At 42.2% G+C, this 24,844-nt stretch overlaps 1 protein-coding gene across 8 annotated transcripts in view; it reads left to right on the forward strand.

Annotated features, from left to right (window-relative positions):
• The first annotated feature begins 393 nt into the window (after nt 1–393).
• The window catches only part of GAB1 (GRB2 associated binding protein 1), a 123,152-nt gene continuing 98,701 nt past the window's right edge, over nt 394–24,844 (forward strand). For 7 of the 8 annotated variants that reach the window (XM_045798910.2, XM_045798913.2, XM_045798912.2 and 4 more), the window contains exon 1: nt 394–1,428. In XM_045798910.2, coding sequence (XP_045654866.1) covers nt 1,386–1,428 — 43 coding nt within the window. In that variant the 5' untranslated portion in view covers nt 394–1,385. The other variant, XM_045798918.2, reaches the window with a different exon arrangement.

Genomic DNA, 24,844 nt, shown 5'->3' on the forward strand with positions numbered 1-24,844 from the left:
CCAAGTAGGGAAAACCCCCCAAACTCCTGATCTTGTGTACACTACCAACTCTGAACTGATACTCGACAGAGCCAACATGGCAAACCACAAACTGACACTCGAACATTCCTCGCTCCTCCCAGGGTCCTCGCCAAGGCCTCGGCCGCCTTCCCCGGCAAGGTGCCGGCTGGGGGCTCCGGCCGCCGCCGCCATAGGGCGGCCGAGGACCCCGTTCCAGCTTCCCGAACTACAGATCCCAGGGTGCCTCTCGGACTGCCGCTCCCTCCCTCTCTCGCTCCCTCCCTCCGTCCGCTCCCTCCGCCCCCGGCCCTTGTTGTTTTGGCTGGAAGCGCTCCGGCGGAGTTTCAGAGAAAGTCTGGGCAGAAACCGGAGCCGGCCCGAACGTGGGAAGGGGAGGAGGAAAGGAAGAGGGAAAGGGGAGGCCCGGCCGCTCTGAACCTGCCGCGCGCCCCGTGGTGGGGGAGGCGGCGCGGGAGGAGCGTGAGGGGACAGGATAGTGGGGTCGGTCCCCGGAGCCGAGCAGCCGAGTGCCTCGTTGCTTCGCCGCTCCCCGCCCTCTCCGGCGGCGGCGAGAGGGGACCCACCCTCCAGCGGGACTTGCGCCCTGCCCAGCACCAGCCGCCCAGCGACGCCCCGCGTTTTGCCGCCACCCCGGCAAAACTGCGTGGCCCAAGACCTGCCCTGCGCCCGCACGAGACCCTCGCGGTTTCCCTTTTCCCTCTGTCCGCTCCCCGCCGTTTCCTGGGCGCTGCGGGGAAGTGACCCACCCTCTCCCAAGGAGGGGGAGGGAGAGGATCGCGCCGGGCGCACCGAAACCAAGGGGCAAGCCGGAGTGGGCGCCGCGCGGGGGCATTGTGTGAGTGAGTGTGTGTGTGTGTGTCCTTGTGTGAGAGAGAGTGTGTGTGCGCGCGTGTGCAACGTAGTGTCTGTTTCGGAAAGCGCCTGGGGAGGTCCTGTTCCTAGGGGGCGGAGCGCAGGGGACCGAGGCTCGGCTCCGGGCTGGGGCAGAGTCTCGCTGAGCCCGAGCGCTGCTGAGGCGGCCGGCGGGACGGCGCGCCTGGCGGCTAGGCGGGCGCACTGAAAGAGGCCCGGGCGCCCTCGGCCCGGCAGCTGCCCCTGCCTCGAGGTGTCGGCCTTGGCGACGCTGCCTGCTTCTGTTCACGTCCGCCGACCCGCGCGGGAGACGCTCGGACGCGCACAGCCAGCGCGCCGCGGAGCCCGCACGTCCCGTCTGCTCCGGCAGCGCCTCGGCAGAGAGAGGCTGTGGCCGCTGCGCCGCCCGCAGGCGTCGGCTGTGTCGGGAGCGCGCCCGCCCGCCCCTCCGCTGCCCGGCCGGGAGCCGGAGAGGCGCGCACCATGAGCGGCGGCGAAGTGGTCTGCTCGGGATGGCTCCGCAAGTCCCCCCCGGAGAAGAAGTTGAAGCGTTATGTAAGTAGAGCTTCGGCCGCTTCTCCTTGGGCCTCCCCGCCCGCACCGCTGCCCTGGCCGCGCGCGGGGCTGGTTCTTCCACTTAGTCCCCCATCTCTTTTCCCTCGACCCCTTCCCGGCAGGCTCGGAACCGAGGCTGTAAGCTCACGCCCTGGCCTCCCTCCACTTGGCCGGCTAACTTTCTTCCTCCAGATTCCAGACGGCCTGCTCTGCGGGCCTCCTCGGCCCGTGGGAGGGCCCGGGATTTCCACCTAATGCCTGCTGCATGTTTTTATTACTCCTTGTAGTAGAGGTGAGGGGAAAAGCATTCTCCTTTCTTTATGTGTGCATTTAATCTCCATGGGGCTGCTGTATACCGATTTTCCCGCAGCCGGAAAACCGCTGAGGTTTTAGAACTCAACAGCCCTCTCTTCGGTCCGCGCTCCCTCTCGTCTCCCCCCTCCGAGGTGCGTTGCGTTCGGGAAGCTGTGGACTGTGGACCCGAGAAGTTGGTATTAGAAACCGGCATCTCAAATCCGTGCAAAAACTACGCGCCCTGCCGTTTGCTTAGCAGGGTTCGCATTTTCGCGGTTTTGAGTCGAGGGACGATGGAGTTTGGCCCGAGAGCCGTGGCAGTTTGCTGCGAGAGGAGGGCGCTGGGGGGAGCCTGGCGGCTGGTGTTTGGGCGCCTTGGACGCGCTGTCAAGCCTCGCAGGAGGGGGGCCAGCTGAGGCCAGTAGGATTTCCGTGTGTTGTGGTCCTTCCCCAGGCCACCAGGGTTACTTACATGGCATTGGTGTAATTGATACAAGATGCTCATTATGTGTTAAACCATTTTAGGTGTTAAGAACAATATTCCTTGAAAGAACCAACTTTTACTTTGGTGGAAATCTGTGTCGTCTTCAGGGGTCTAGAATCTTATCCCCTTCTCATCCATTGGTTCTTTTGTCGCTGCCTTCTGCAAAGGAAAGAAATGACACGTTTGTCCTGGCATATGGAGCCAATGTTTGTCTAGTAAAATGTGTTTTCAAAAGCAAAATGTATGCCTCCTTAAATATAAATTTACTGTCAGGGGCCAGCACTTCCAATGGAACTTGCTTCTCGTTGAAGGATATCTACACCCAATATTAAAACCCAAATTAATCTTATTAGTCACTGCTTGGATAGTGAAGTGCAGTATTTAACTTCACCGGCTCACCAGTGAGTTGCTGGTTCACTTTCTGCCAGCATTTGTTATAGACAAGTAATTCTCTTTTAAGAACTTGACGCCATACATCCTAAGAAACTTCTCCAGAAATTTGAACCCTTCCAGATCCTGTCTCTTTACTTATCACAGTTTCCTGAATGTTCTGATAAAGATGCTAACATTATTCCCGCATTTGTGGAAGGCCATGATTTAGTTCTTTAGTTCTAAAAAGAAGGTTGTATGCGTGTGAGAAGAGGGATTAGGGAGATAGGTGTATTTGTTTTGAGAGGCGGTTTAGGAAACACATAGATCTAAGTAGATTCTCGGAGGAAAGTGAAGGACAGTACATTTGCCTAAATAGGTAGTGATTATAGAGACTTAAGGCATTCTTTCACATGGTTGGTTTATGGCTCTCTCAAAAGATGCCTACAACTGGACTGGGCACCATAAGATTAGAAATACGGTAGGAAAGAAGCCCTGACTAGTGGGCTTGCAATTTAATGTAATGTGATTTAGGAAGAAAATCAGCCAAAAAGATTGTCATAGCAAAGACAAAGAAAATGAAGTCCCAAATAAAAAAATATGATCATTACAGTAGTCTTGTGAGGTACGTATTATCTCTGTTTTACAGATGAGAAAACAGTTTCTGTAACCAGAATGTGCCACAGACAGGATTTGAACCCAGATCTGCCTAACTGGGCTATAAAAGGTTAATGACTCATCTAGTTCATTTCAAGTGGAGCTCAGACTAAATCATCTTTAAAGCTCCTTTCAGTTTATAACTTTCTAGGAGTCTATGAATATTAGTTGAAAATGCAAGGAAGAGCGAGTTGGGGACAAGATGTGTAGTGCTAAAGAAACATAAGACCCTTCAAGCAGCTTCCCGAGTCTTTGGGGAAATGAGGCAAGAATATGTGAAAAAGTGAGCCAACAGCCTAGAGTGGTTTCAGATTGTGTGCCCAAGCTGACTGTTATTTATTTATTTTTTAAATAAATGCTTTCAGGAACAAGCTCAATATAGTCTGAAACCATGGGGATACTTGAGAGATAGCGGGCTCCTTAAATTGTGTTTTCAGCAGGAGGAAGAATATGCCTAGCAGCTTGGGGGAGGTCGGGTTTTTCTTGCCCTGCTGAGCACTAGTGTTTTCTTTATACACGGATATGGCCCAGGAAGACAGTGTGCCAGGTGGCTACCAGAATTTAAGGGGTCCCAGAGGATGACTGGAGTTTAGGTTAAAATGAGGCCTGTCTTATAGTTTAGCTGTCAAGTTCGTTGCCCAGAAGTTTTGACATTTCCAGGTTATCGATCTTTAGGCTTTGGTATCCAATTCAGATTGTTTTTGCTAAAGCAGCTTTGACCCTCAAAGACATGCATTTATTCATGCATTCTTGTTTTCTTTTCATATAAAATCTTTATGAAAATAAAGGGTAAAAGGAAACATTGTTGGCCATCCAGTAGACAAAATGTTGCTTGGTAATAGTATTTAATGAATGAATTTGCTATGAAAAGATATCTTGGATGACTGGTACTGTAATTGTTAAAGGAGACATCAGGGAGTTTGAGCATTGATTCTTTTGGGGAGCATTTGGCCCATGGGATTTTGACAGTTGTCTCACTGTTTACAGCATATTTAGGGTAGTCCAAACATTGACTAAGATGATACTTAAGGGCTTTTACATGACAAAAAATTGTTTTAGTTTTTATCTTTAAAGTCATCTCATGTTATGTCTCCAATGCATTCCATTTACAACTCCATTTTATGTTTACTGTTCATAGTCAACTCACCCAGCATTGTTTTCTTTGCACACTAGTGTGTTCCTCTGGTATGAAAGCTTTTCTTAAATTTCCTAGAGAGAGTGAAAGGGACATAAAAAACAGAGAAAGCCTGGAGTGGTGCATAGATTCCCTAACCTTTTCATCTCTCTTTACTTTTTTCTGTATCTGTTTGGAAAACGGTGGGAACCTCTTGTATGTATTTTATCCTCTGAATTTTTTGAAGTCTACTCATGGTGGAGGTGAAAATGTTCATGCTTTCTTTCAATTTTGCTACTACTGTGTTTTGGTTTTTGTCCTGTGTTGTATATTAAAGAGCTGCTTTTTTACTTTAAGGACCTGAGTGGAAACATATACAGATCACTGTTGCCAGGGTTACAGAAAACAAGTAAACTCTTGGTAGTATGCACTCAACAGTGGTGCTCAGATTTTTAAAGAGTTATTTAAAGATAAATCAGCCATTTGAAATAATGGTAGGATTTTCATCAGGACTTGAAATTTCAGCCAAGATAAAATGTAAGTCTGAAAACAAAGGATTGATTCAGGCCAGCTGGCTATCACCATATCTCTGCAGGAAGAGCTTCCCTGTGGCCTGCCTCAGGTCTGGACACCAAGTTTGGGCTCCTCCATGGCCCAGCTGTCAGCATTGGGCAGGTGTGCGATCTCAGCAGGAGAACCTGCTTCTGAGGCCAGACCAACGTAGCCTGGGAGCTGCCAGCCAGCCTGGGAGCAAGACCTCGGCCATTTCTCTCGTGTGTAATCTGCACCCAGCCTTGGCTCCACTCTTCAGTTGTCACTTAATAGGATGGTTCTTGTCTGGACTTCCAGGACATGCCCCTGGTTTTGGAAATGGGCCTAGAAACAGAAATAGCCTCTTCGTATGGGTGGGCACCTGACATCTTACATGGAGGAGAGGGGTACGGGCAGGCACAGTTAGCGTCTCCTTGTTCAAGAGCACTCCAGGATCTGTGCTACGCATTAGGTCACTGCCCAGTAGTGTCACTACAGCAAATGGGACTGTGATGTCTGGAAGCTCTTCCTGCACTTTTTTTTTTTTTTTTTGCAATTACCAGTAGTAATCAAGGGACTCTGAAGCTTTTGCTTACAGTGACTGAAGGAGCATAATTATTCTGTCGAGGGAATTTTTTTCTTGAAAACTTCGGGATAATAAACATCCATTCAAATTCTTAATGTTTTCTTTTTATCTTTTCTCATGTGGCAGGAACGCTGTTTTTGTTAACAAAGATCATCAGCTACCAATTACATTAAGCCTTCATGATAGGTAATGATAGTTAATTCTTTCATTGTGCCTGGACTTAATGATGAGTACAAAACTCTCCACGGAAAACTTGCTGAATTCCTAAATCTGATTGTTGTCTTTTGGGATTTAAAATCATCATTAGGAAATTTTATCAGTTTGGAAGGTAGTTTTAGAATTCTGCTGTTTTGAAAATTTGGTTTTAAATTTTTTAAAAAGATCGTTTTGAACAAAATACAATAATATGACAACAGTTATACTTGGATAATCTGGTTGACAGCTGAATTGGTTATTTCAGTGTGTTTTGCCATTATTAAGTCTGCTTTAAAAATAAGAAAAATAAAACAACAAAGTACTTTCTATGACTAAATAAGATTCCATATGTATATATTTTTTTAAAGTTTATTTTCACTCATCTCTACACCCAACGTGGGACTCCAGCTCATCAGCCTGGGATCAGTAGTCTCATGCTCTTCCGACTGAGCCAGCCAGGTGCCCCAATAGAATTCCGTATTTTGTGGTCATCATAGAAAATATGTAGATAAGGTCTTGATAATTTGCAGATTGAGGCAGTTTAAGAGGTGATAGATTCAAAACATCGAATACCATCACTCCTGATTTTTCTTACAGAAACTAACACAGGAGAAGGGACATCACAGCAGGTAGACTACTACTTTAGTTTTAAAGGATTTGGAGTAAATTGTGCTACTGTGGAAGGAACCCTGGACTGAGGGTCAGGACCCAGGATTGGACTTGACTTGACTTTGCCGTTATCCAGGTGATACTTTGACCATTGTGACCCTCAGTTTCTCATCTGTAAAATGGGGAAGAGGCATGCAAATCTAGATTCTAAATTCTTGTGGTTTAACATTCCTTAGATATTTCCTTGGCAGTGAGAGGCAGAGGGGGGAGCTTCTCAATAGGCCTCTTTTTTGGGAAATAAATGTTAATTTCTCGCTCATCTTAAATAGTTCAGTGAACGTAGGAGGAACTGCTTAAGCAGAGTTCTTTGGGGACCCTCCAGCATTTGCCTTAACAGAACCCAGGCTCACTGAGTACAGCGCTGCGGAGTTGCTGCTCTGGGTGTCATGGTGTCATGGAGTCCCCAGCACCCCGAGCTGTGCCTGGCTCAGAATAGAAGTGCAACTATTACCTGTTGACTGAATAAATCAACTGGTATTTCTGGAGCTTTTGTAATGCGTCGTGTGGAATACAATGGAGGGAAAGGCCCGCTCCCTGCCCTCAAGGAGTTTCTAATCTATCTGCAAAGACAAGCTATAAATGCACCTACATTTAAATCATTTTACAAAACATATGTTATAAGGCCGTAGATGATTACTTGCCAGATGAATGATTCAGACAATAATTGCTTAAGAGTTCAGACCGAGAGGGGAATGGAAGGGGGCTGCCAGGGAAGGGTTCACAAACGACTTTTCAGGCTCTGTTCTTGGAAGAACTGAGGTACTGCCGGCAGAAATAGCAAACCCTAAGGGAAGTCTGGTTTTAAAGGAAGAACAAAGACTTTGCGTGGAGTTAGCTAACCTAGTGAAGAGAACAGCTTCAGAACACCTCAGTTTCAAGCATGGAGCGTGGATGTCAGCTGTGAAGTCGAGTTTGAGAAGGTTCTGTTTCTGCCATGACCTAATGCTCCTGATAGGATCCTGACCGCAAGTGAATATTATGTGTCAGACCAGAAACAAACAAAACAACTCGTTTGGTCACCTGAACTTATTAAAATTCCAAGGGACATGTGTTATTTAAGATTTCTTTATGTCTGTTTTAGCTAAATAATTCATTCTGGCAAGCATTTAGTTTACAACAGAGAGGGAGCATGTTCTGGTGGGAGGGAGAATAAAAGAGCCTTTGATTCATTTGCTCCTGAGTTCCAGCGAGAGGGCCAGCACTGCCTTGGGCTAGTGTCTTATTTTGGACTTTGGAAGCCATCTTAGCCCAGCTGTGTGAGTGCCAGCTCGTGTTGGAGGAAAGAGAATAGCACCATTGGGTCTCCTTAAACCCCCTCTGACTGTTGATGGAGGGGTTTCTCTCATTTCACATTCCTCAGATTAACATGGTGGCTAATTTCCTCCAAGTTAGAGCTTCATCTGAATTTGCCATTTGAACTCTGGCTTGAAGTCCCAACACTTCTGTGACTCCTTTTATCTCAGTCTATGGATTTGAGTACAGGAAACTTATCAAGTCACAGGTCTCTTTATTCTCCCCTCTTTGGCTACAAGCACAAATAAAATTAGCATTCTTTTCTTTAGATTACTCCTGGGGAAAAGTGGCTCTTTGTACAGTGGATTTCCACATCCATTAAGTAAGTAGCCTCTTCAGTTGCCAAGTAGATGGCTGGGGAGTCTTACTGAATAGTAGGTGGCAGTTCAGGCCTGTGGAAGTACTGGGAAGTGCCGGGAAAAGTCAGTTTAGTCCCTTGGACCATTCCAGGCTTATATGTGTAAACACCTTAAATAATACAAGAATGCCTTAACTGGAAAAGAGAATCTTTTATATTTTCAGCAGTTCTTTTATTCATAGGTGCAGAGCTCTCCCTGACTGAAGAGAATAATTCTCATTGCTGAAGGCATGTGAGGTAGAACCTAACAGCTTTTGACCCTCTCTCAGCCTGCTTTGTGAAAAATAGTTAACACTGCGCACCGAAATGCATGTTTGCTTGTTATCTCTGTTACATTAGCTCTTGAAGCGTCCTGATTACAACTTGTAGCTGCCAAGCCCCGTCCTGCAGTATTATCTGGAACAAAAATTTTCCATGTGGTTGTTTTTAGCAGAGCCGCTATAGGCAAACTGCACATGAAGATGTAAGTTGCAAGATATAGAGCTCCTAGAAGGGGAAATGTGAGTTATCTTAATTTTTTTCTATCATTTAATTGTTCTTTCCTTTATGTGTATTTCAGAAATTTTTATCATATTTCTAAACTGAGTTTTATTTTTATACACTGGAAAGAATGCCAAATTCACCATGAGTTTTTCTTAATGGTGGTATTTCTTTTTTCTCTCAACTTTTTACTTTGAATTCATACTTGGCCTAAATAATTCCCTGTGTTTGAAAAGGAAAAAAAAAAGTCCTAAAAGGAAAAAAACAAATGGCTACATTGTTCCATGAATTAAAAACAATATACGGAGAGTCCAAATATTTCTTTTCAATGTAAAAATCTTAGGTCATTTTTTTTTAAAGGAAGAAAAATATTAAACTTTGCTTTAACTATCCTGTTCATTGTTTTTCTTTTCCCTTTTTTATTTTTCTTTGACTCGTGTAGTTTAAATTTTTTTTGAAAACAGTTTTATATGTTCTTTAAGAAACGCCACACATGGAAAAAGAAAACATCAAAATTCCACTTTATGTTTCAGGAGAAAAGTGAGAGGAGGGCATCTATGGTCTGAAGAAGGGGGGGAAATGTCAGTTGACACCTCGGCTTTGTACATTACTTTCCTGTTGCTTGGTTGAGTTGAATATTTGTCATTTGCCTACAGATATTTAGTTATTATACATGAAGTAAGCAGGTAAATATAATTTTAGTCAAGGTTTGCTTTTGTGAAATGAGGACAAAGGACATTAGCTCTCAGGAGAAGTTTGAGAACTCAATCTATTGTTTTTATTTGTGTTTTGTTTTAGTTTTTTTTTTTTTTTTTTAGTAATCTCCAAACCCAGTGTGAGGCTCAAACTCATAACCCAGGGATCACGAGTTGCATGCTCTGTTGACTGACCAGCCAGGCGCCCCTTTATTTTTGTTTTTAATACATCAGTTAGCCAGTTGCTATAACATTTTATTTGCTAACTTTTTCTTTAAGTGGGAGAGAGGTAAAAGCACTCTTTGTCCTGTGGATCTCTATCTACCCTCTTGCTCTTTTCTCTTTGTTTTCATTTCTTTCTCTGTAATGTAAGCCTAGCCACCAGTATCACAGAGTATTTGTGTTAGAATCTTTACACACATCCTTTCATCTTTTCTCTAAAAGAGGGAGTTATTTCTGTCCCTGTAATGTGGTAATCCAGACTAGGAATAATAATGTTCCACCCAGCATGTAGATTGTTTTCCTCTCCTGAAATGCAGTTTTTAGTTACTACTGTATTGGGAAATGTGGTCAGGCCACTTTCGGAGTAGCAGAACTCCTCCCTGAGATGACTACCTGATTAAAGAATTAAGTACCTGGTGTGCTTTCTCAATTCCAATCCATCACATATTCCTATTAGTGCCTTGGCCAGAGTCACAGCAGCCAAGATGAAAGTGCTTCTGGTTGGAGGGATGACCAGTTGATTAGCGGGAGAGAAGTTTTAATCTTCCACTCTTGAAAGAGAAACACTTGGTAAAATGCTCCCTCCAGTGTTTTGAATTCCAATGGCGTTAGGTAGACCTTGAGGAGGAATGATCACCTCATTCAGTTAAGGAGGTATTATTTGAACCCCCTTCCCTCTGGCAAAGTTATAATTGACCCCGACTTGTGTAGGAGTATTACATTTTACATATCCTCCTTGTCAGTTTCAAGTTTGAATGTTTGAAGTGTTGAGAAAAGGTAAAAGGAAATACTGAACCAGTAAGAATGCAAAGTATTTGGGAAGGTAATTTGATCCTAGTGATGCTGTTACATAAAACCAAAGCCTTCTGAGTAATCTTCACTGGGTATATAGGTCATTTATCTCTGAAGAACAGGGAGCAAAATTAAACTGGTGCTTTTGAACAGTATTCCTTTTTTCTTTTTCTTCACCTAAGTAAGTAGTCGAAAAAGGAAAAGCAAGCCTAATATATTTTTATATTTGATATATTTTTCTCGATGATTTTCATAATGGCCCACAGTATACACAGTAGAAGGTACATACACATGATCTGTTTACAAAGAAAATTGTGGCTTCAGTTATCATTCTTTAGTGTTTGTAATAGGATATTAGTTTCCAGAGGACAAAGATGGCATTTGTTCTCTGTGTCTGAACGTACGGTGTGATACTTTGCACGATCTCTTGAACAACATGACCAGATAATTATAGAATTTTAAACGTAAAATTATAAATCATCTAATCTAGTTTTTCAACCTTTCTAACCCATTTCTCTTTCATGTGTCATTTGGCTGTCTTTTGACTTTTTATCCAGTTTTTCTTTGTGGTTTGCAATACCAAAACAAGCTATATTGAGTGAGTGTCTTTCCCAGTTATACAGATCTCCTTCTTCCTTAGTCAAGAAACCAACCTCCTTCTTTTACAGGGGGTAAAAATTAGCCTCTGGGAGACTAATTGATTTGTCCCAGGTCATACACGTTAACCAGCTGTTCTGGCAGAGCCAGATCTGTCACCCCTTGGGTCAGATCCTTCCAGTCACTGAGGGAATGCCTGCTGTGTGTGAACAAGGTATTGTGTAGAATTCAGAAAAAGAGGACCAAGAGGGCTCTGTCTCCATCTTTTTGGAGTTCGTGTGCTACATAGGATGTACTTAGTACTGCAAATTATATTATGATCAATGATGTTTGAGATAAACCTCTAGAAGAATTTAGCAAAAGGAGGTGAATTCAGGGACTCTGCGAAGGCTTAATGAAGGTGCTTAGAGATTTCTCACCAGAAACTTAAACGGTGGATTCTATTTTCAAAGCTGCAGCTGCAGTGAGACTCTTTTTCTATTCCCCCTTTCCTTGACAGACTTTTTTTTTTTTTTTTTTTAAGTAGGCTCCACATGCAGTATGGGGCTTGAACTCACAAGCTTGATATCAAGAATTGCATGCTCTACTGACTGAGCCAGCCAGGCGTCCCCAGCCAGATTCTTGAGTGGGTTTTATACACTTGGCTGCTTCCACCTGCCACTCATTTCATAATGGAATAGAGCCTGTGTCCTTTTCCACTACCTTTACCTAAACAGTTCCCTCTGAGGTGCCCAGTGACCTCTTGGTTGCCAGATCTAGCAGAACTAGATTTGAACTTCTTCGTTCTTGCTTTTCATGGAACTCCTGACTACATTGATGGAAAGATCTGCTTTCCCATGCTTTCCTGATGCCGGGCTCTGGTCTCCTTCTGTGTAGGAGTTCTTCAGCATTCTAATGCCAGCCCTGCAAGGCCTCTTCCCCCATCTCATGCTGTTAGTTGCGACTTCATCCTACATGAGTTCATGAGCCCCTTTGAAAATTTGATAAAAGGTCTGGGTTCTCAGTTTCTGCAAAATTCTTACAAACTTACACATAATTGTTATAACCTCGTGCATTTTCTAACCTTTAAAGCCCATCTCTGGATCTTAAATAGCCTTGAATTATACGCTGATGGTTCAGGGGCTCTTACCTCAGTCTGTTTCTCACTCCACATCTGTGGCTTTAACTGCTTAGATCCATAGCTACTTAGGTCCCCCACAGCACCCCAGACTCAGCATATCCATAGCAGGCCTTGTCATCCTCTCCCTATACTGCTCCTCTGTCAGTCGCTCTACCGTCCCTTGTCCAGTAGCTTAAGCCAGAGGTGTTCTGTGTTGTGCCTCCCTCACTCTCCATACCCAGTGACAAGTCCTGTCCGTTTTACCTCCCAAATATCTCTTTGAGGGGTGCCCGCGTGACTTAGTCGGTTAAGCGTCCAACTCTTGGTCTTTTCAGTTCTGGTCATGATCTCCGGGTCGTGAGATTGAGCCGCCCATGTGGAGCTCCCCACTGGGCATGAAGCCTGGTTAGGATTCTTTCTTCCTCTTCCCCTCCCCCCCCACTACCCCATCCCCGCTGCGGGCGCATGCATGGTCTCTCTCCGTCTCTCTTAAAAACACACACACGAAATATCTCTTGAGTTAATTGACCTCTGCTGGCTAAGGGGCCTTTGCCTTTCTTCTGGATTGCTGCAGTAGCCAGTGGCCTCTCTCCTTCCATTCTCCACACCCCTCCCCCCCGACTGTCTTCATTAAGGAAGCCAGGGTGACCTTCTGAAGCATAAATCTGAGCACACCGCTCCCCAGTGTGAAGCTGTTCCGCAGCAGCTCCTTTGGCCTGAGGAATGCCCAAACCTCCTGTCTCCGTGTGCAGGGCCCGTTGCGAGGGGTGCCTGCGCGTGCCTCCCCTAGTATGTGTTGCTGCCTCCTCACCCCGCTCCAGCTGTACTGAACTGCCACATCCCACATTGGCCTTGTGATCTGTCGGTCTGGCCTTTGCCCCGTGCTTCTCTTCTCCCGGGATTTTAGGTCTTCCCGTCTGCCTTCACAGCCAGGCTCACTTCTGCTCGTTCTCTGCCCCGGAGCGTCCTCTGAACTCCCAGCACTCTCACACGTAGTCGCGGTGGGCTGCCAGCATCTGCTTTATCCTCCTGTGATGCTCTGCTGTTTCCGTAGCACGGCGCCTGTCACTCCTGATCATCTTGCTTGTTGTAATTGCTTACTGCCCCTTCGGGTGGCAGGGCCATGTGGTGGCTTGTGAACCCCAGGTGCTTCTGCCTTTGTGGGCCCCCCTTCCTCTGTAAAAAAAAAAAAAAAAAAAAAAAAAAGAGTAAAAATTGTATGTTGCAACTACGTCACTATAAAGATGAGTATGTTCCAAGCTGGTATTGTTATTATTATATTCATTTTTTATCCTGACTTTAAAATAAATTAATGTAAAAACACTTTTCACGGGCTCCTAAAAGTCCCATGGGTCCTAGCGTGGTGCCTCCTGTGCCTGATGGATATGTTGGCTTTGTTAAATGGGCATAAATACTTGGGGTCTGCTCAGTCATTTTATTATGTGTCCCCTTTGGAATGGCTTGGATTCCAATATTGTTTAATATTGGAATATTATTAAGATTTTGTACTTTTGCCCCTGGAAATGGAAAAATGTATGGAAAAATAGGGTGATATACTCAAAAGGTATATATTTTATATATTTAAAAGAAATCATGAGTTTTTTAATGATGCCAAAGATATGTTATGTGAGCTATTTTATTAATACAGACTTTTCTTCATGATGCTTCTGTGTGCAACAGTGGTTTTTAGTGGAGTGGGGAGGTAATTTTGTGGGGGGCATTTGAGAATGTCTGGAGACATTTTTAGTTGTCACAGCGGGGGTACTACGGGCTGCTAGTTAGTGAGGCAGGGCTGCTACTGCACGGCCTGCATTGTGCCAAACAGCCCCTACAACAAAGAATTATGTAGCCCAAAATATCAGCCCTTCGTGCTGAAGTTGAGAAACCTTGGTGTAGAGAAATTCTTCATAAAGCTTAGTTTCTACATGTTTGTTACTTAGTTTATTTCCCTCCCTGTGTCTCCCTCAAAAGCTATACGGTTGGCCCCTGAACAACACGGATTTGAACCACATGGGTCCACTTAGACGTGGACTTTTTTCCATAAACACATCGGAAAATGTTTTGGAGATTTGCGACAGTTTGAAAAACTCACAGACGGGGGCGCCTGGGTGGCTCAGTCCCTTACGCGTCTGACTGTATTTCAGCTCAGGTCACAGATCTCAGGATTATGAGATTGAACGCCCAGTCGGGCTCCGTGTTGGGCATGGAGCCTGCTTGAGATTCTCTCTCTCCCTCTCTCTTTGCCCCTCCCCCCTAAAAAAAAAAAGACAAAGAGAAAGAAAAACTCACAGATGAACCACGTAGCCTAGAATACCAAAAAAATTAAGAAAAAAGTACTATTGTAAAAATACAGCATATAATACATATAACATATCAAACATGCTTAATTGACTATTTTATAGGTAAGGCTTCTTGTCAACAGGTGGCTATTAGTAAAGTTTTGGGGGTGTCAAAAGTTATATGGAAGATTTTCAATTGCATGAGTGGTTGGCACCCCAACCCCTGTGTTGTTCTAGGGTCAACTGTATTTCAGCTGTAGGATTGTGTTGTGGCACTAGAACCAAATATTTATAATTTTTTTTTACCTCAGTAAGGCTGAGAAGAACAGTCATTGAGATGGTTGAGCTTATGAACATGAAAGGTTGGTCCTGTGTAACTCTTTCACTAGGGTTTATTTTATAGACAAAATCTCTCTCAAAGGGTCGGTTGCCATGTAAATCATTACTCAAATACTCATTTTTGCCCTTGCTAATCCTAGCCAGAGTACAACCATTTGTTGTCTGGGTGGGGAGGGGGATGTCGAGTCATTTATTCATGATTTTTATTACCTCTTGGCTTGAATATCACCATTCATTGTTCACAAGCCGCCCAGCTTGTTTACTTTTTATAAATTACATGTAATCAGTCCTCTTGCAGGTCTGGCTACTGTAATTGGCAGTAGCCACAGAGCAGGGCTGACGAGTCTGCATTAATGCTGATGTCTCATATTCAGCTCATGTTCACTCTTCACGCTTTCTTGCCTCTTCCCTCTGTTTTTTTAAAAGGAAGGTGAAGAGAGAATGGCCACCATGCCATTGGTGCTTGTTTATAATTTGGTCGAGTCCCTGTGTTTTGGGAAGAATCCACGGTTTGGGGCAGTGGTTCTCAGACTACTTCTGTGTGCATTATACTCACCTGGGTAACTTCTTTTTTTTTTTTTTTTTTTAAGATTTTATTTATTTATTTGACAGAGAGAGACAGCCAGCGAGAGAGGGAACACAAGCAGGGGGAGTGGGAGAGGAAGAAGCAGGCTCCTAGTGGAGAAGCCTGATGTGGGGCTCGATCTCAGAACGCTGGGATCACACCCTGAGCCGAAGGCAGACGCCCAACAACTGCGCCACCCAGGCGCCCCATCACCTGGGTAACTTCTAAAGTGAGGATTCTTCAGCCCTACCCACCTTCTGCTATTTAGTAAATTTAGATTGAAATCCAGAATCCTGCTGATTCTGATGTATGTGGTCCTTGAAATTACACTTGGGGAAATCCTTAGTTGGGCATGAGGGAAAAAGGGAGAAGAAAGAAAATCCAGTAGAAATAATTGTGTATGAAGAGTGGGATAGGAAGGCAAGAACCCAAACTAAGAAAGTAACTTTAGCCTTTCTACTGTGAGATAAGGGAAATACACTGTGTTGCTGCGTGCTTACTGTTTTCTAACAGTGATTTAGATCAAACTGTCCCATAAAGAGGACTTACTTAGAGGAAGACAAAAGTGAAAGTGAATTTTTAGAAAGGTTAGAATATGAGAGAGTACCTAACTGAGACACTGAGAAGACATTATTAAATCAAGAAAGGTATTATGTAGGGGCGCCTGGGTGGCACAGCGGTTAAGCGTCTGCCTTCGGCTCAGGGCGTGATCCAGGCGTTATGGGATCGAGCCCCACATCAGGCTCCTCCGCTATGAGCCTGCTTCTTCCTCTCCCACTCCCCCTGCTTGTGTTCCCTCTCTCGCTGGCTGTCTCTATCTCTGTTGAATAAATAAATAAAATCTTTAAAAAAAAAAAAAAGAAAGGTATTATGTAACTATTGATTTAAAAAAGAATGTGCATTCCTGCATCAGGAGTTTATGAATGACTTAAGACAAAGAGGAAGGATGTGAAGAAGGATTAGCTCTTCACCAGAAGTTCTGGTTATTCTGGTTATTGGATCTGAGAACATATTATTAAAATTCGGTCCAGATTTCCTAGAATAGTTCTAATTTCAAGTATTCTTTCCCATTGTCTTTATTATTCATGTCTGGTTCACCCTAATTTTGGTTAGTTGACATGTGATTTATAAAAGAGCACTGGAGCAGTTGTACTCGACTAAAGAAGTTCTCTTGTTTTTCAGTCTGTGTGTGTCTGTGTTTAATGTGTGTATCCTAATCTACTTTTTAAACCTAAACTTTGATTTTAATCCATTTTAGAGAAAGAACAAGAGAGACAAACAGACAAGACAGACTCTATTTAGAAAACTGGAAGAAGTGGACTAGGTGGGAGTGGTTATTTAATCCTAGCAAAGGAATAAAGTAAACATTTTATTTCCAACTGCCTACTGAACTTACTCCATTTCTAGAAAGCTATGTCTGTTTTTTGGCATATTAGTTCTTTAGGGAACTTTACAATCCCATTCAGTTACAATGCAGAAGGCTCTTGACACTGCCCCCCCCCCCCCCAGTTTAAAAGCATTTTGGAGAATTACTTACAAAATGATGGCTGTCAGCTTTTGCTAAATCATTCTTTTTTTTTTTTTTTTAAGATTTTATTTATTTATTTAACATAGGTAGAGACAGCCAGCGAGAGAGGGAACACAAGCAGGGGGAGTGGGAGAGAAAGAAGCAGCCTCATAGTGGAGGAGCCTGATGTGGGGCTTGATCCCATAACACCGGGATCATGCCCTGAGCCGAAGGCAGGCGCTTAACCGCTGTGCCACCCAGGCACCCCTTGCTAAATCATTCTTTACTCTGCTCCAGCCATCCCTGTGTCAGAGTGTTCATTTTTCTATGCTAGGAACCCAGACTGTTTTGTAAAACTTTTCACCATTATGGTATCATATTGACTGGCTTGCTAATCTTTCCTCCCCCCCTTCCTTTTTCCATCTTTCACGCTGTCTCCCTTCTCCATTTATTTGCCCAGGAATACTTCAGCCTCTTAAGTACTCTGCCCATCTGCTCACAAGATCTTAGAAGATCTCCATATCTGCTTTATAAGTGTCGAGTATCATTACTGTTATTATATGAAGTGTCTACCACACCCTCTCATTGCACTGTGAGTCCGAGTAAGTTTGGTTAGTAAATCACTTGGCTCCTGAAGTGAGGAGAAGGGCTGTTGCTGGATGTGGTGGAGACCCAGAACCAACTTCTACCATTTACTCCAGCAACCAAGAAAGGCGAGACTCCTGTGACTTCTACTCTGTGCAAAGAATTGAAGTCAGGGCTCACGACTTGCTCTCTTCATTCCAGGTGACCTTATTTTCTCGCCTTCCTGTACTTTTTAAACTATATACTTGGTAAACCTCCTTTTCTGATGAGTCTCTTAATATTTCTAACTATTTTTTCAGATTTTTTCTATAATTTATTCCAGTCCATGTGTTGTTTAACATAGCAGTAGATGTTTCCAATGAATATTTATATTTGCTGAAAACAAGGATGAATGCTCTTAGGGAGAACCATAACATTAAGTAGTCCTACAAGGGCAGCATAAAAAAATACATAGCTTATAAACTTTCAGTGGGAGTACTTTAACTTAAAATTTTCTGGTTTAGGTTTAACTTGGAAAGTAAGTTATAAAATCTTAGGTAAGCAAATTTATTGCCCTTTGTATAAGTTACTAAAGGGAAATATTTTTTAAATAATGATAAATGATTTATCATTAAAGTTAATATACATATTTAGCCTTATAATAATTTAATATTTACTTATATTTGAATAGGAAAAGTGCATAGATTGACTTAAAATATTTTAGTATGTTTGTCCTTCGGTTATTTATATGTTTTAAGGTATAGTTTTTAATACTCACACATATTTTAATGTTTACTAATTTTAATCCATATTAATTACTAATCCCTACTAATTTTAATGAGTCTTAAGCAATTAATGATACTCTTTTATGATAGATTTTGTGCATACTTAATTTTTGAGGAAATTGGTTTTTATTCCTAAGTTGGAGAAATAGTATATGTTAAGAAACCCATGTTTTTATGAAAGGAAATTGGAACATGGATATTGAAATATATTTAATCTATCAAATAAGGTTCTAGCCTTGAAAACATTCATGTATCTTTTCAAATAGAATCTCTTGTGTTTCTAAACCATGTATTTCCAAAGCAGAACACATTTTCATAACTTTGAGATTTTTATTGAAAACCTTAGGGAGAAGAAGATGACTCAAGAAAGATAAAGACCAGGTTTTCTTAAAGTAATGAAAGGCATAAGAATTTCTGTTACTCTTCCTATTCCTAATGAGAAAAAATGAGGCCCTAGGCAGTTGGACTTAGGAAATACCCTGAGTGCAAGGCCAGCTGGTTTCAGCAGGCAGACATGGACTTGAGAACAAGCTCCAATCCAGACCGGTGCTATTCCCAGTCTGCCCTCTCCCCCTCTGTTTTCAGTAGGTTGTTGTGATTTCTCACGTTTGAGCAGTTGGACACTCTAAGAGCATTTTAGTTGTCCCTCAGAGCAGTGGCAATATGGTAAATTCACCCCAATCCCTCTTTTTTTTTAATTTTAATTTTTAATTTTAAAAAACACATAGTGTAAGATTTATTGTCTTACCCATTTTTAAGTGCACAGTTCAGTCATGTTCACTATAGTCCCAGTGTTGTGCCACCCCAGTTTCTCTTGCCTGTCTGTCTAATCTTTATAGCATGGGAAACATCTAAAGGGGCTTTACCAGCGCCATTTGGAAAGGTTGTGCACCTCACCTATGTTTACTCCTTCTCTGTAGTAGGAAGTTAATTATGTGGGATTTGCTCAGCTGAGCCACACAGAAGATCCTACTTCAGTGTACATTTGGAAATCCCATGCCCCTTTCTGCCCCTGAGGAAAAATTCTTTCGTGATCTAGAGTCAGTGTTCAGTTTAATCTTGAGCATATGAGAATGAGTCACCCTGGGTAAGTATGTAATCCCATTTATACCTTCCTTCCAATCTCCCTTTAATTTTTAAACTGAAGATACTAGATCCTGACTTCCTGTGTAAGGTCTGGTGACTGGGGACAAATTTAGGGACTGGGCAATGTTGAGATGATTTTGGAACCGCACTTTCTGTTCTACCGAAAATGAAGCTGTATGGCCTGAGTTTTAAAATTCAGACTATGTGTGGAATGTCTGTGTGGATGAAGAAACAAGTTAAATGCTTTTTTGGAAGGCAGGAGGAAAGAAGAATGAAAATTTTAAGCTAGTCTGATTTTTGTGGGGGAAATTTTGAGATTTTTAGAATATATACAAACCCAAGATGACGGGGGCTAGTTGCTCTGTGATTTGTGTGCACAGAAGGAATACGTGATATCTGGCTAAAGAGATACTGCTGAATAGGTGTATTAGCTGACAAAATAACTGAGTTCTGATTCCAGTTACTATTATCTAAACAATGCATGACCACTGCTTTCATTTCTTTATTGGCAGAATGAAAAATATTTCACTGGGAAATTATTTTAAAAAGAATACTTGTGAAGTACTGGACTCTTTAAGGTACTTTGAATGTAGTACCTAGAGAATGTAAATCATTAACGTTTACATTTTCATACCCGTGGAGATACATGGCAATGGGAGTGAACCTCACAATAGGCATTTTTTAAGACAGCATACACTTGAACAAGCCGTTCTCCCTAAATGCTGCTTTTAAATTGGCAGTGGTTTAGCCAGCAGTCAGTAATCTCACATAGCAAGTGTTTGGCACGCCTGTTTTAACCTGCACAGGTTCACTTCGCACAAAGAAAGGGAGGGTGGGGTTACATGGTGGAAGCACCCTGTTAGCCTCATTAGCATATTTTGAATAACTGTATTTGAACATTTGCCAGCTAAGCTAGGCTGCTTGGATGCTTGCCAAAAGAGCAATGGGAACTTCTGAGACGAGCATACAGATTTGAGCCTGTAAAATGTTTACTTTTGTTTCTTGGAGGCGAAACATTTTAGAAGTTGCTATTTAGGATATTTCCCTTATTCTCACAATGGAACAACTTTTTTTTTTTTTTAATTCTGCAGAAATTTGAGATCTCTCCCCACCACCTTTGTGTTTGTTGGTTTTTTTGTTTTGTTTTGTTTTGTTTTAATATGTACTTTAGGACTTGTCTCAGAAATACCTTTGATAATCTCTCCCGGATTAAATTGAGTTCCTACTCAGCCTGTCTTTGGTCTTTGCAAAATTAGTCCTGAAGCTCTTTCCATGAGCCGATCTGGAGAACTTCTTCTGCAGGCTTATCGTGCAAGCACAAATGGTTGGAACAGGACAGACAGGATAAACTAGGGTGCCTGTAGAGTCACCTCCTGCCCAGTGGATGCTCAGATCATAAAGGTGCCAGCCTGGCTCAGCTCTGTGAGCACAGAAATGGTCTTTACAAGGTTCTAGTTTTGTAGCCTGTAACTGTGCCCAGAAATACTTTTTTGACTTTGCCTTGATACCTTCTGGCTGAAACCACAACATGGGGCTCCAAAGCTAGTTAAGGAAATAATAGCTGAAACCAGGTTCTCGGATACTGTGATGTAGCAGACTTTAAGGGTAAGAAGATGAGGCAGCACATATGCTTAGGTCTGTAGTTCTTATTTTGGGGCCCAGGTCAGGGGAGTATCAGAATTGCCAGGGAGCTTTTTCAGAAACTGTTTGCCATAATTGTTTTTTTTCTATTCACATGTATTACAGTGAAGGATGGAATGACACTGTATTGAGGGGGCATTTGAATCTACAACCCGTTGAAAACATGGGTGCTTGCTACTGTGTGGTAGTTTCCATAGTTTCGGCCAGTTTGCAATCCTGCCTCTTGCTTATGCGGTAGAATAGAAAGATACAGCCTGATGACACCAACTCTCACTGCTCCTTTAAGATTTTGAAGTAATATGTCAAATGTGCATTTAATGGACTTTCCGAAAGAGAGTTTTCTTCCTGCTTGGAGCTTTTTTTTTCCTTTATTTCTTTAAAGTTGGTACTTAAGACCGACTTTTTAAAATCACACAAATATAGTATATCAAAAATGGGAAAGAACAAATTCGATTATAGCTATTTAAAGAAAAAAGTTTTTTTAAATGAGAACCTAGGAAAGAACTCTAGTACATTAAATCAAGCCCTAAATTTTTAACAGGTGTTGTAATGAGCATATCTATTTATATTTTATATGTCAATTATATAGGTGTATATAAATATATGTACTTTTAAATTTCTAGACTGAAGTTACTAAATTCCGTCTAGCTTTTGTTGAATTTCATTGACTTACTTGTAATTTTGTGAATAATGTGTGTGATTTATATATTTATGTAATCACTATCTACTCTTAACCAGTTACATAAATATATCTTTGAGTCTTCATAGCTTTTTTCTTAGTGATTCGTAACAGCCTGCTTAAAAGAAAAAATTTATAGGTGATTGTAATCATGAAGCAGTGTAGGGTTAACAAATACCTTTGATCGTTTCTGTATTTATATTTTTATCATAAAATGTTGAATTTGTGTTTGTGGAGCTTCTCTGTTTTGTCATTTTATTGTGTTCTAGGAATACTTATGGAATATTACCAGTTCACTTTAGTACATATTTAACATCTCTGAGGGTGGTAGATATAAAATCTATTTCTCAAACAAGTACTTACCTGAAACAAACAATTTATTCAAGTACTCTAACAACTCTAGCGAAACTTGAGTTCTGGCCCCAGGCCCATATTTAAGCTGATAGTGCGTGCCTGCGTGTGTGTGTGTGTTTGTAAAACATACTAATCACTGATAGTGTCTTTAGAATGTGTTAATATTTTTAGGTCCAAATATGAGTTATTCAGTAGGTACATCAGATTTTAAAAACTAAATGAAATGTAAATATTGACTTTTGTGTCCCTTTTAATTAATTTTAGTGACATACTAGGTGGTATTTGTAGGGATACATGTAACTTCTTCATTGGTTGTTGTGTTCTCCGTAATTTAGTTACAAAGTGCTAGCCATGAAATGTGAATGAAGAGGCTACCTTCAGGTAGAGTGAGGGTTTGGCTCATTTAGCCATTGCTCTAGCTTATCCAGCTCAGCGTGCTCCCCAGCACCCTGGCATATTTACATATTATATAATCCAGACTGGTTTGTCCTGTTTGATAGGTTTGTTATAAACTGCAGAGCTAAGTAAATGTGTGATAACATTTTAAATGCCATTACAAGTTAAACAGTACTTGAGGAGTGATGTAGCAGAGGGCCCCAGCTGTCAGGTGCCCCAGGGTCAGCCTCCTTTCGCGCCATTTCCGTTTTCTTGTGGGTAACAGGAAATAAACATGAAACTGTAGTAATGCCTGACCAGAGGACTACTCCTTTTTCCAGGTGCCATCCCTCCTGATACTGAAAATGTCTGATACTGAAAGTAGATGTTGACTGTGGCTGCACAAAATGACTTTTGTGCATAAGCAGAAACCAACAAACCAGACTGGTGGAACCATTTCCATCTGTCTGTGCCCAGTATGAAAACAGTGAAGGAGGAAGGTAACTAGATGAGTTTTGTTCCCCTCCTCCCTCAGTGTGTAACGAGAAAACATTGCCATGTGCTTGGTGATGAGCATTTCTTATGGCTGCATGGTACGGGGTTAAACTGACATACAGTGTTTAACTTATCCCCAGTTATAGGACTCCTGGGTTTTCTAAAGCATCCTCTGTCCTTACCTGTTTACTTTTGTGAAAGCTATGTGTATATCTCATGGGAGTGCTCCAAACCTCTGTGGGGCTGTGTGTCCCTCTTCAATGTTGCCTATGTCCTTCTCGTGTTCACTTACCATTAGACACCAGCTGAAACTGGGATCTAATGGTGGGTGTGACGTCTTTCCTGGAATGCCTCTCTCCTCCATACAGAGCCACTCTGAGATTTGCAGGGGTTCCTAGGGCCACAGAGTGCTAGTTAAACTTACGGTGGTGGCGGTGACGACGTCCCCCTGCCATGGTATATGCTTCAGCCTCTCACTCTCTCACCTGTTCCAATCTCAGGGCTTCTCTTTGAGCCTACAGACTGGGGACCCTAACATAGAAGATCTCAGTTTAACAGCAACCTGCTTTTTCCTCGTGAGTCAGTGCTTAGTTTGAAGTGTGCTAAAAGAGGTTCTCATTTCTGTAGGTCCGGCAGGTTGCAGCCTGCTTGAGTTTTTTAGTATCTCTGGTTAATAATGACTTCAGAGCACAGAAGAGGAAATGGCTCTTTTATGAATGTTGCATAAAACCCTGTGGCCTTGTGCAAATGATCTAACTTCACGTGAATCATGTCTTATAGACAGAATCTGCATTTGTGTGGGTAGATTCACCACTGTGTGCTAGTCTGAAGTAATGAGGGACAGAACCATCCCATATATAGCACATACATTTTTTTAATATTATTTTTGCTGTTTTAAATTTGCTTTTATTGAGATCAGAAATATATTTTTTATTCTAATTTTTTATTTTTGAACTGAATATTTAAAACTTACATCCATGGAATTACCATCTTCTCAATGGTTAATTACTGAAGTTTATAATCAGAAGATTGTGAGACCTTTAGAGGATAAAATGGAAAATAAAATTAGGTCTAGAACAAGGAATTCTACTTGGATATTGCAAAAATAGAAGAAAAAAAAAGTGAATGAATAACTGGCAACACAAACTCTTTTTCCTGTAAGTTCCTTTTTCCCAAACCCTTGCCATCATGCTAAAAAAAGTTTTCTTGCAAGTTGATTTTTTCTCAGAATCCTGCTGCTTACTGTTAGTAAGAATTTTTTTCATGTGCCAGAGTTTTGTTTTTCATGTGATTTCTGCAGCAATTTGGGTCTTACTGAAAATATTTTTTTAAGTGCCGTGGCAAAAGTTATTGATAGTAAGCCAAAAGGAAAATTTAATATGAACTTCTGTACAATTTAGTTATAGTGACTAGGGGGAAATAAATGTATTATCCAAGGTGAATGAAGGTAAATTATTACAGGAGAAATATCAATTCTAATCGAAGATGACGTATGAGTGCTTATTGCCAGTGCCAAAAATTACAATTTTCACTTGCTACCTGGTCTTTTCCCCCAAGGATGCATATTTTTGAGATTTCTCTATCAGACTAACGCAAGGTAATGCTACTGACTGAGCCAGCTTAATGGAATGACATCATGGTTTCCTTGGGAATAATTAAGCAGGGTAAAAATTCAAGTTTTTTAGAGGGCGTGATTGGACTTCTTGAGCAATGTGATACCTTAGAGCAGACAAGAAAGTTAACTGAATGTTTTTCAGAGGATAGCTAGTGTACTGCATCTCTCAGTCTGATAGGAAAGAAGAAATCATATTTTAGATTCTCCTATTGAAACAGCATGTGCTGTATTCATCCTGTTATTCCTTTTAAGAAATGATTTCAGAAATGGTCAAGAACATCTTGTTCAGCAGCTCACTCTGACCCCCTGACTTACACGGAGGATCTCACTGTATTTGTTTGCTCTATAAATCTTGCAGTGGCCCTTGACAAAGAGTAATGAAATGTTACCTGACCTGCTGTATCAGTCAGGATTCTTAGTTGTAAGCAACAGAAACCCTAATTTCATCAGAAAAGAGGTTTATTAAAGGTATTAGGTAGCGCACAGTCTCTCTGAGAAAGCGGAGGACCTGGCTTGGGAGCTCGTCAGTCAGGAGCAGTGCCACTGACCTGGACCAGGACACAGTAGATCATTCCTGCCTCACAGGCCACGACCGTAGGCCCTGCATCTTATACTACCAACACTAGTGACACTAGATGATGAACACTGCCATTACGACCTCTGGAAGCTGCATTTGCTGCCCCAGTCCCAGACTAGG

Source organism: Ursus americanus, chromosome 13, assembly GCF_024610735.1.
Source record: "Ursus americanus isolate L20-20 chromosome 13, mUrsAme1.1.p, whole genome shotgun sequence".
Classification (NCBI taxonomy): domain Eukaryota; kingdom Metazoa; phylum Chordata; class Mammalia; order Carnivora; family Ursidae; genus Ursus; species Ursus americanus.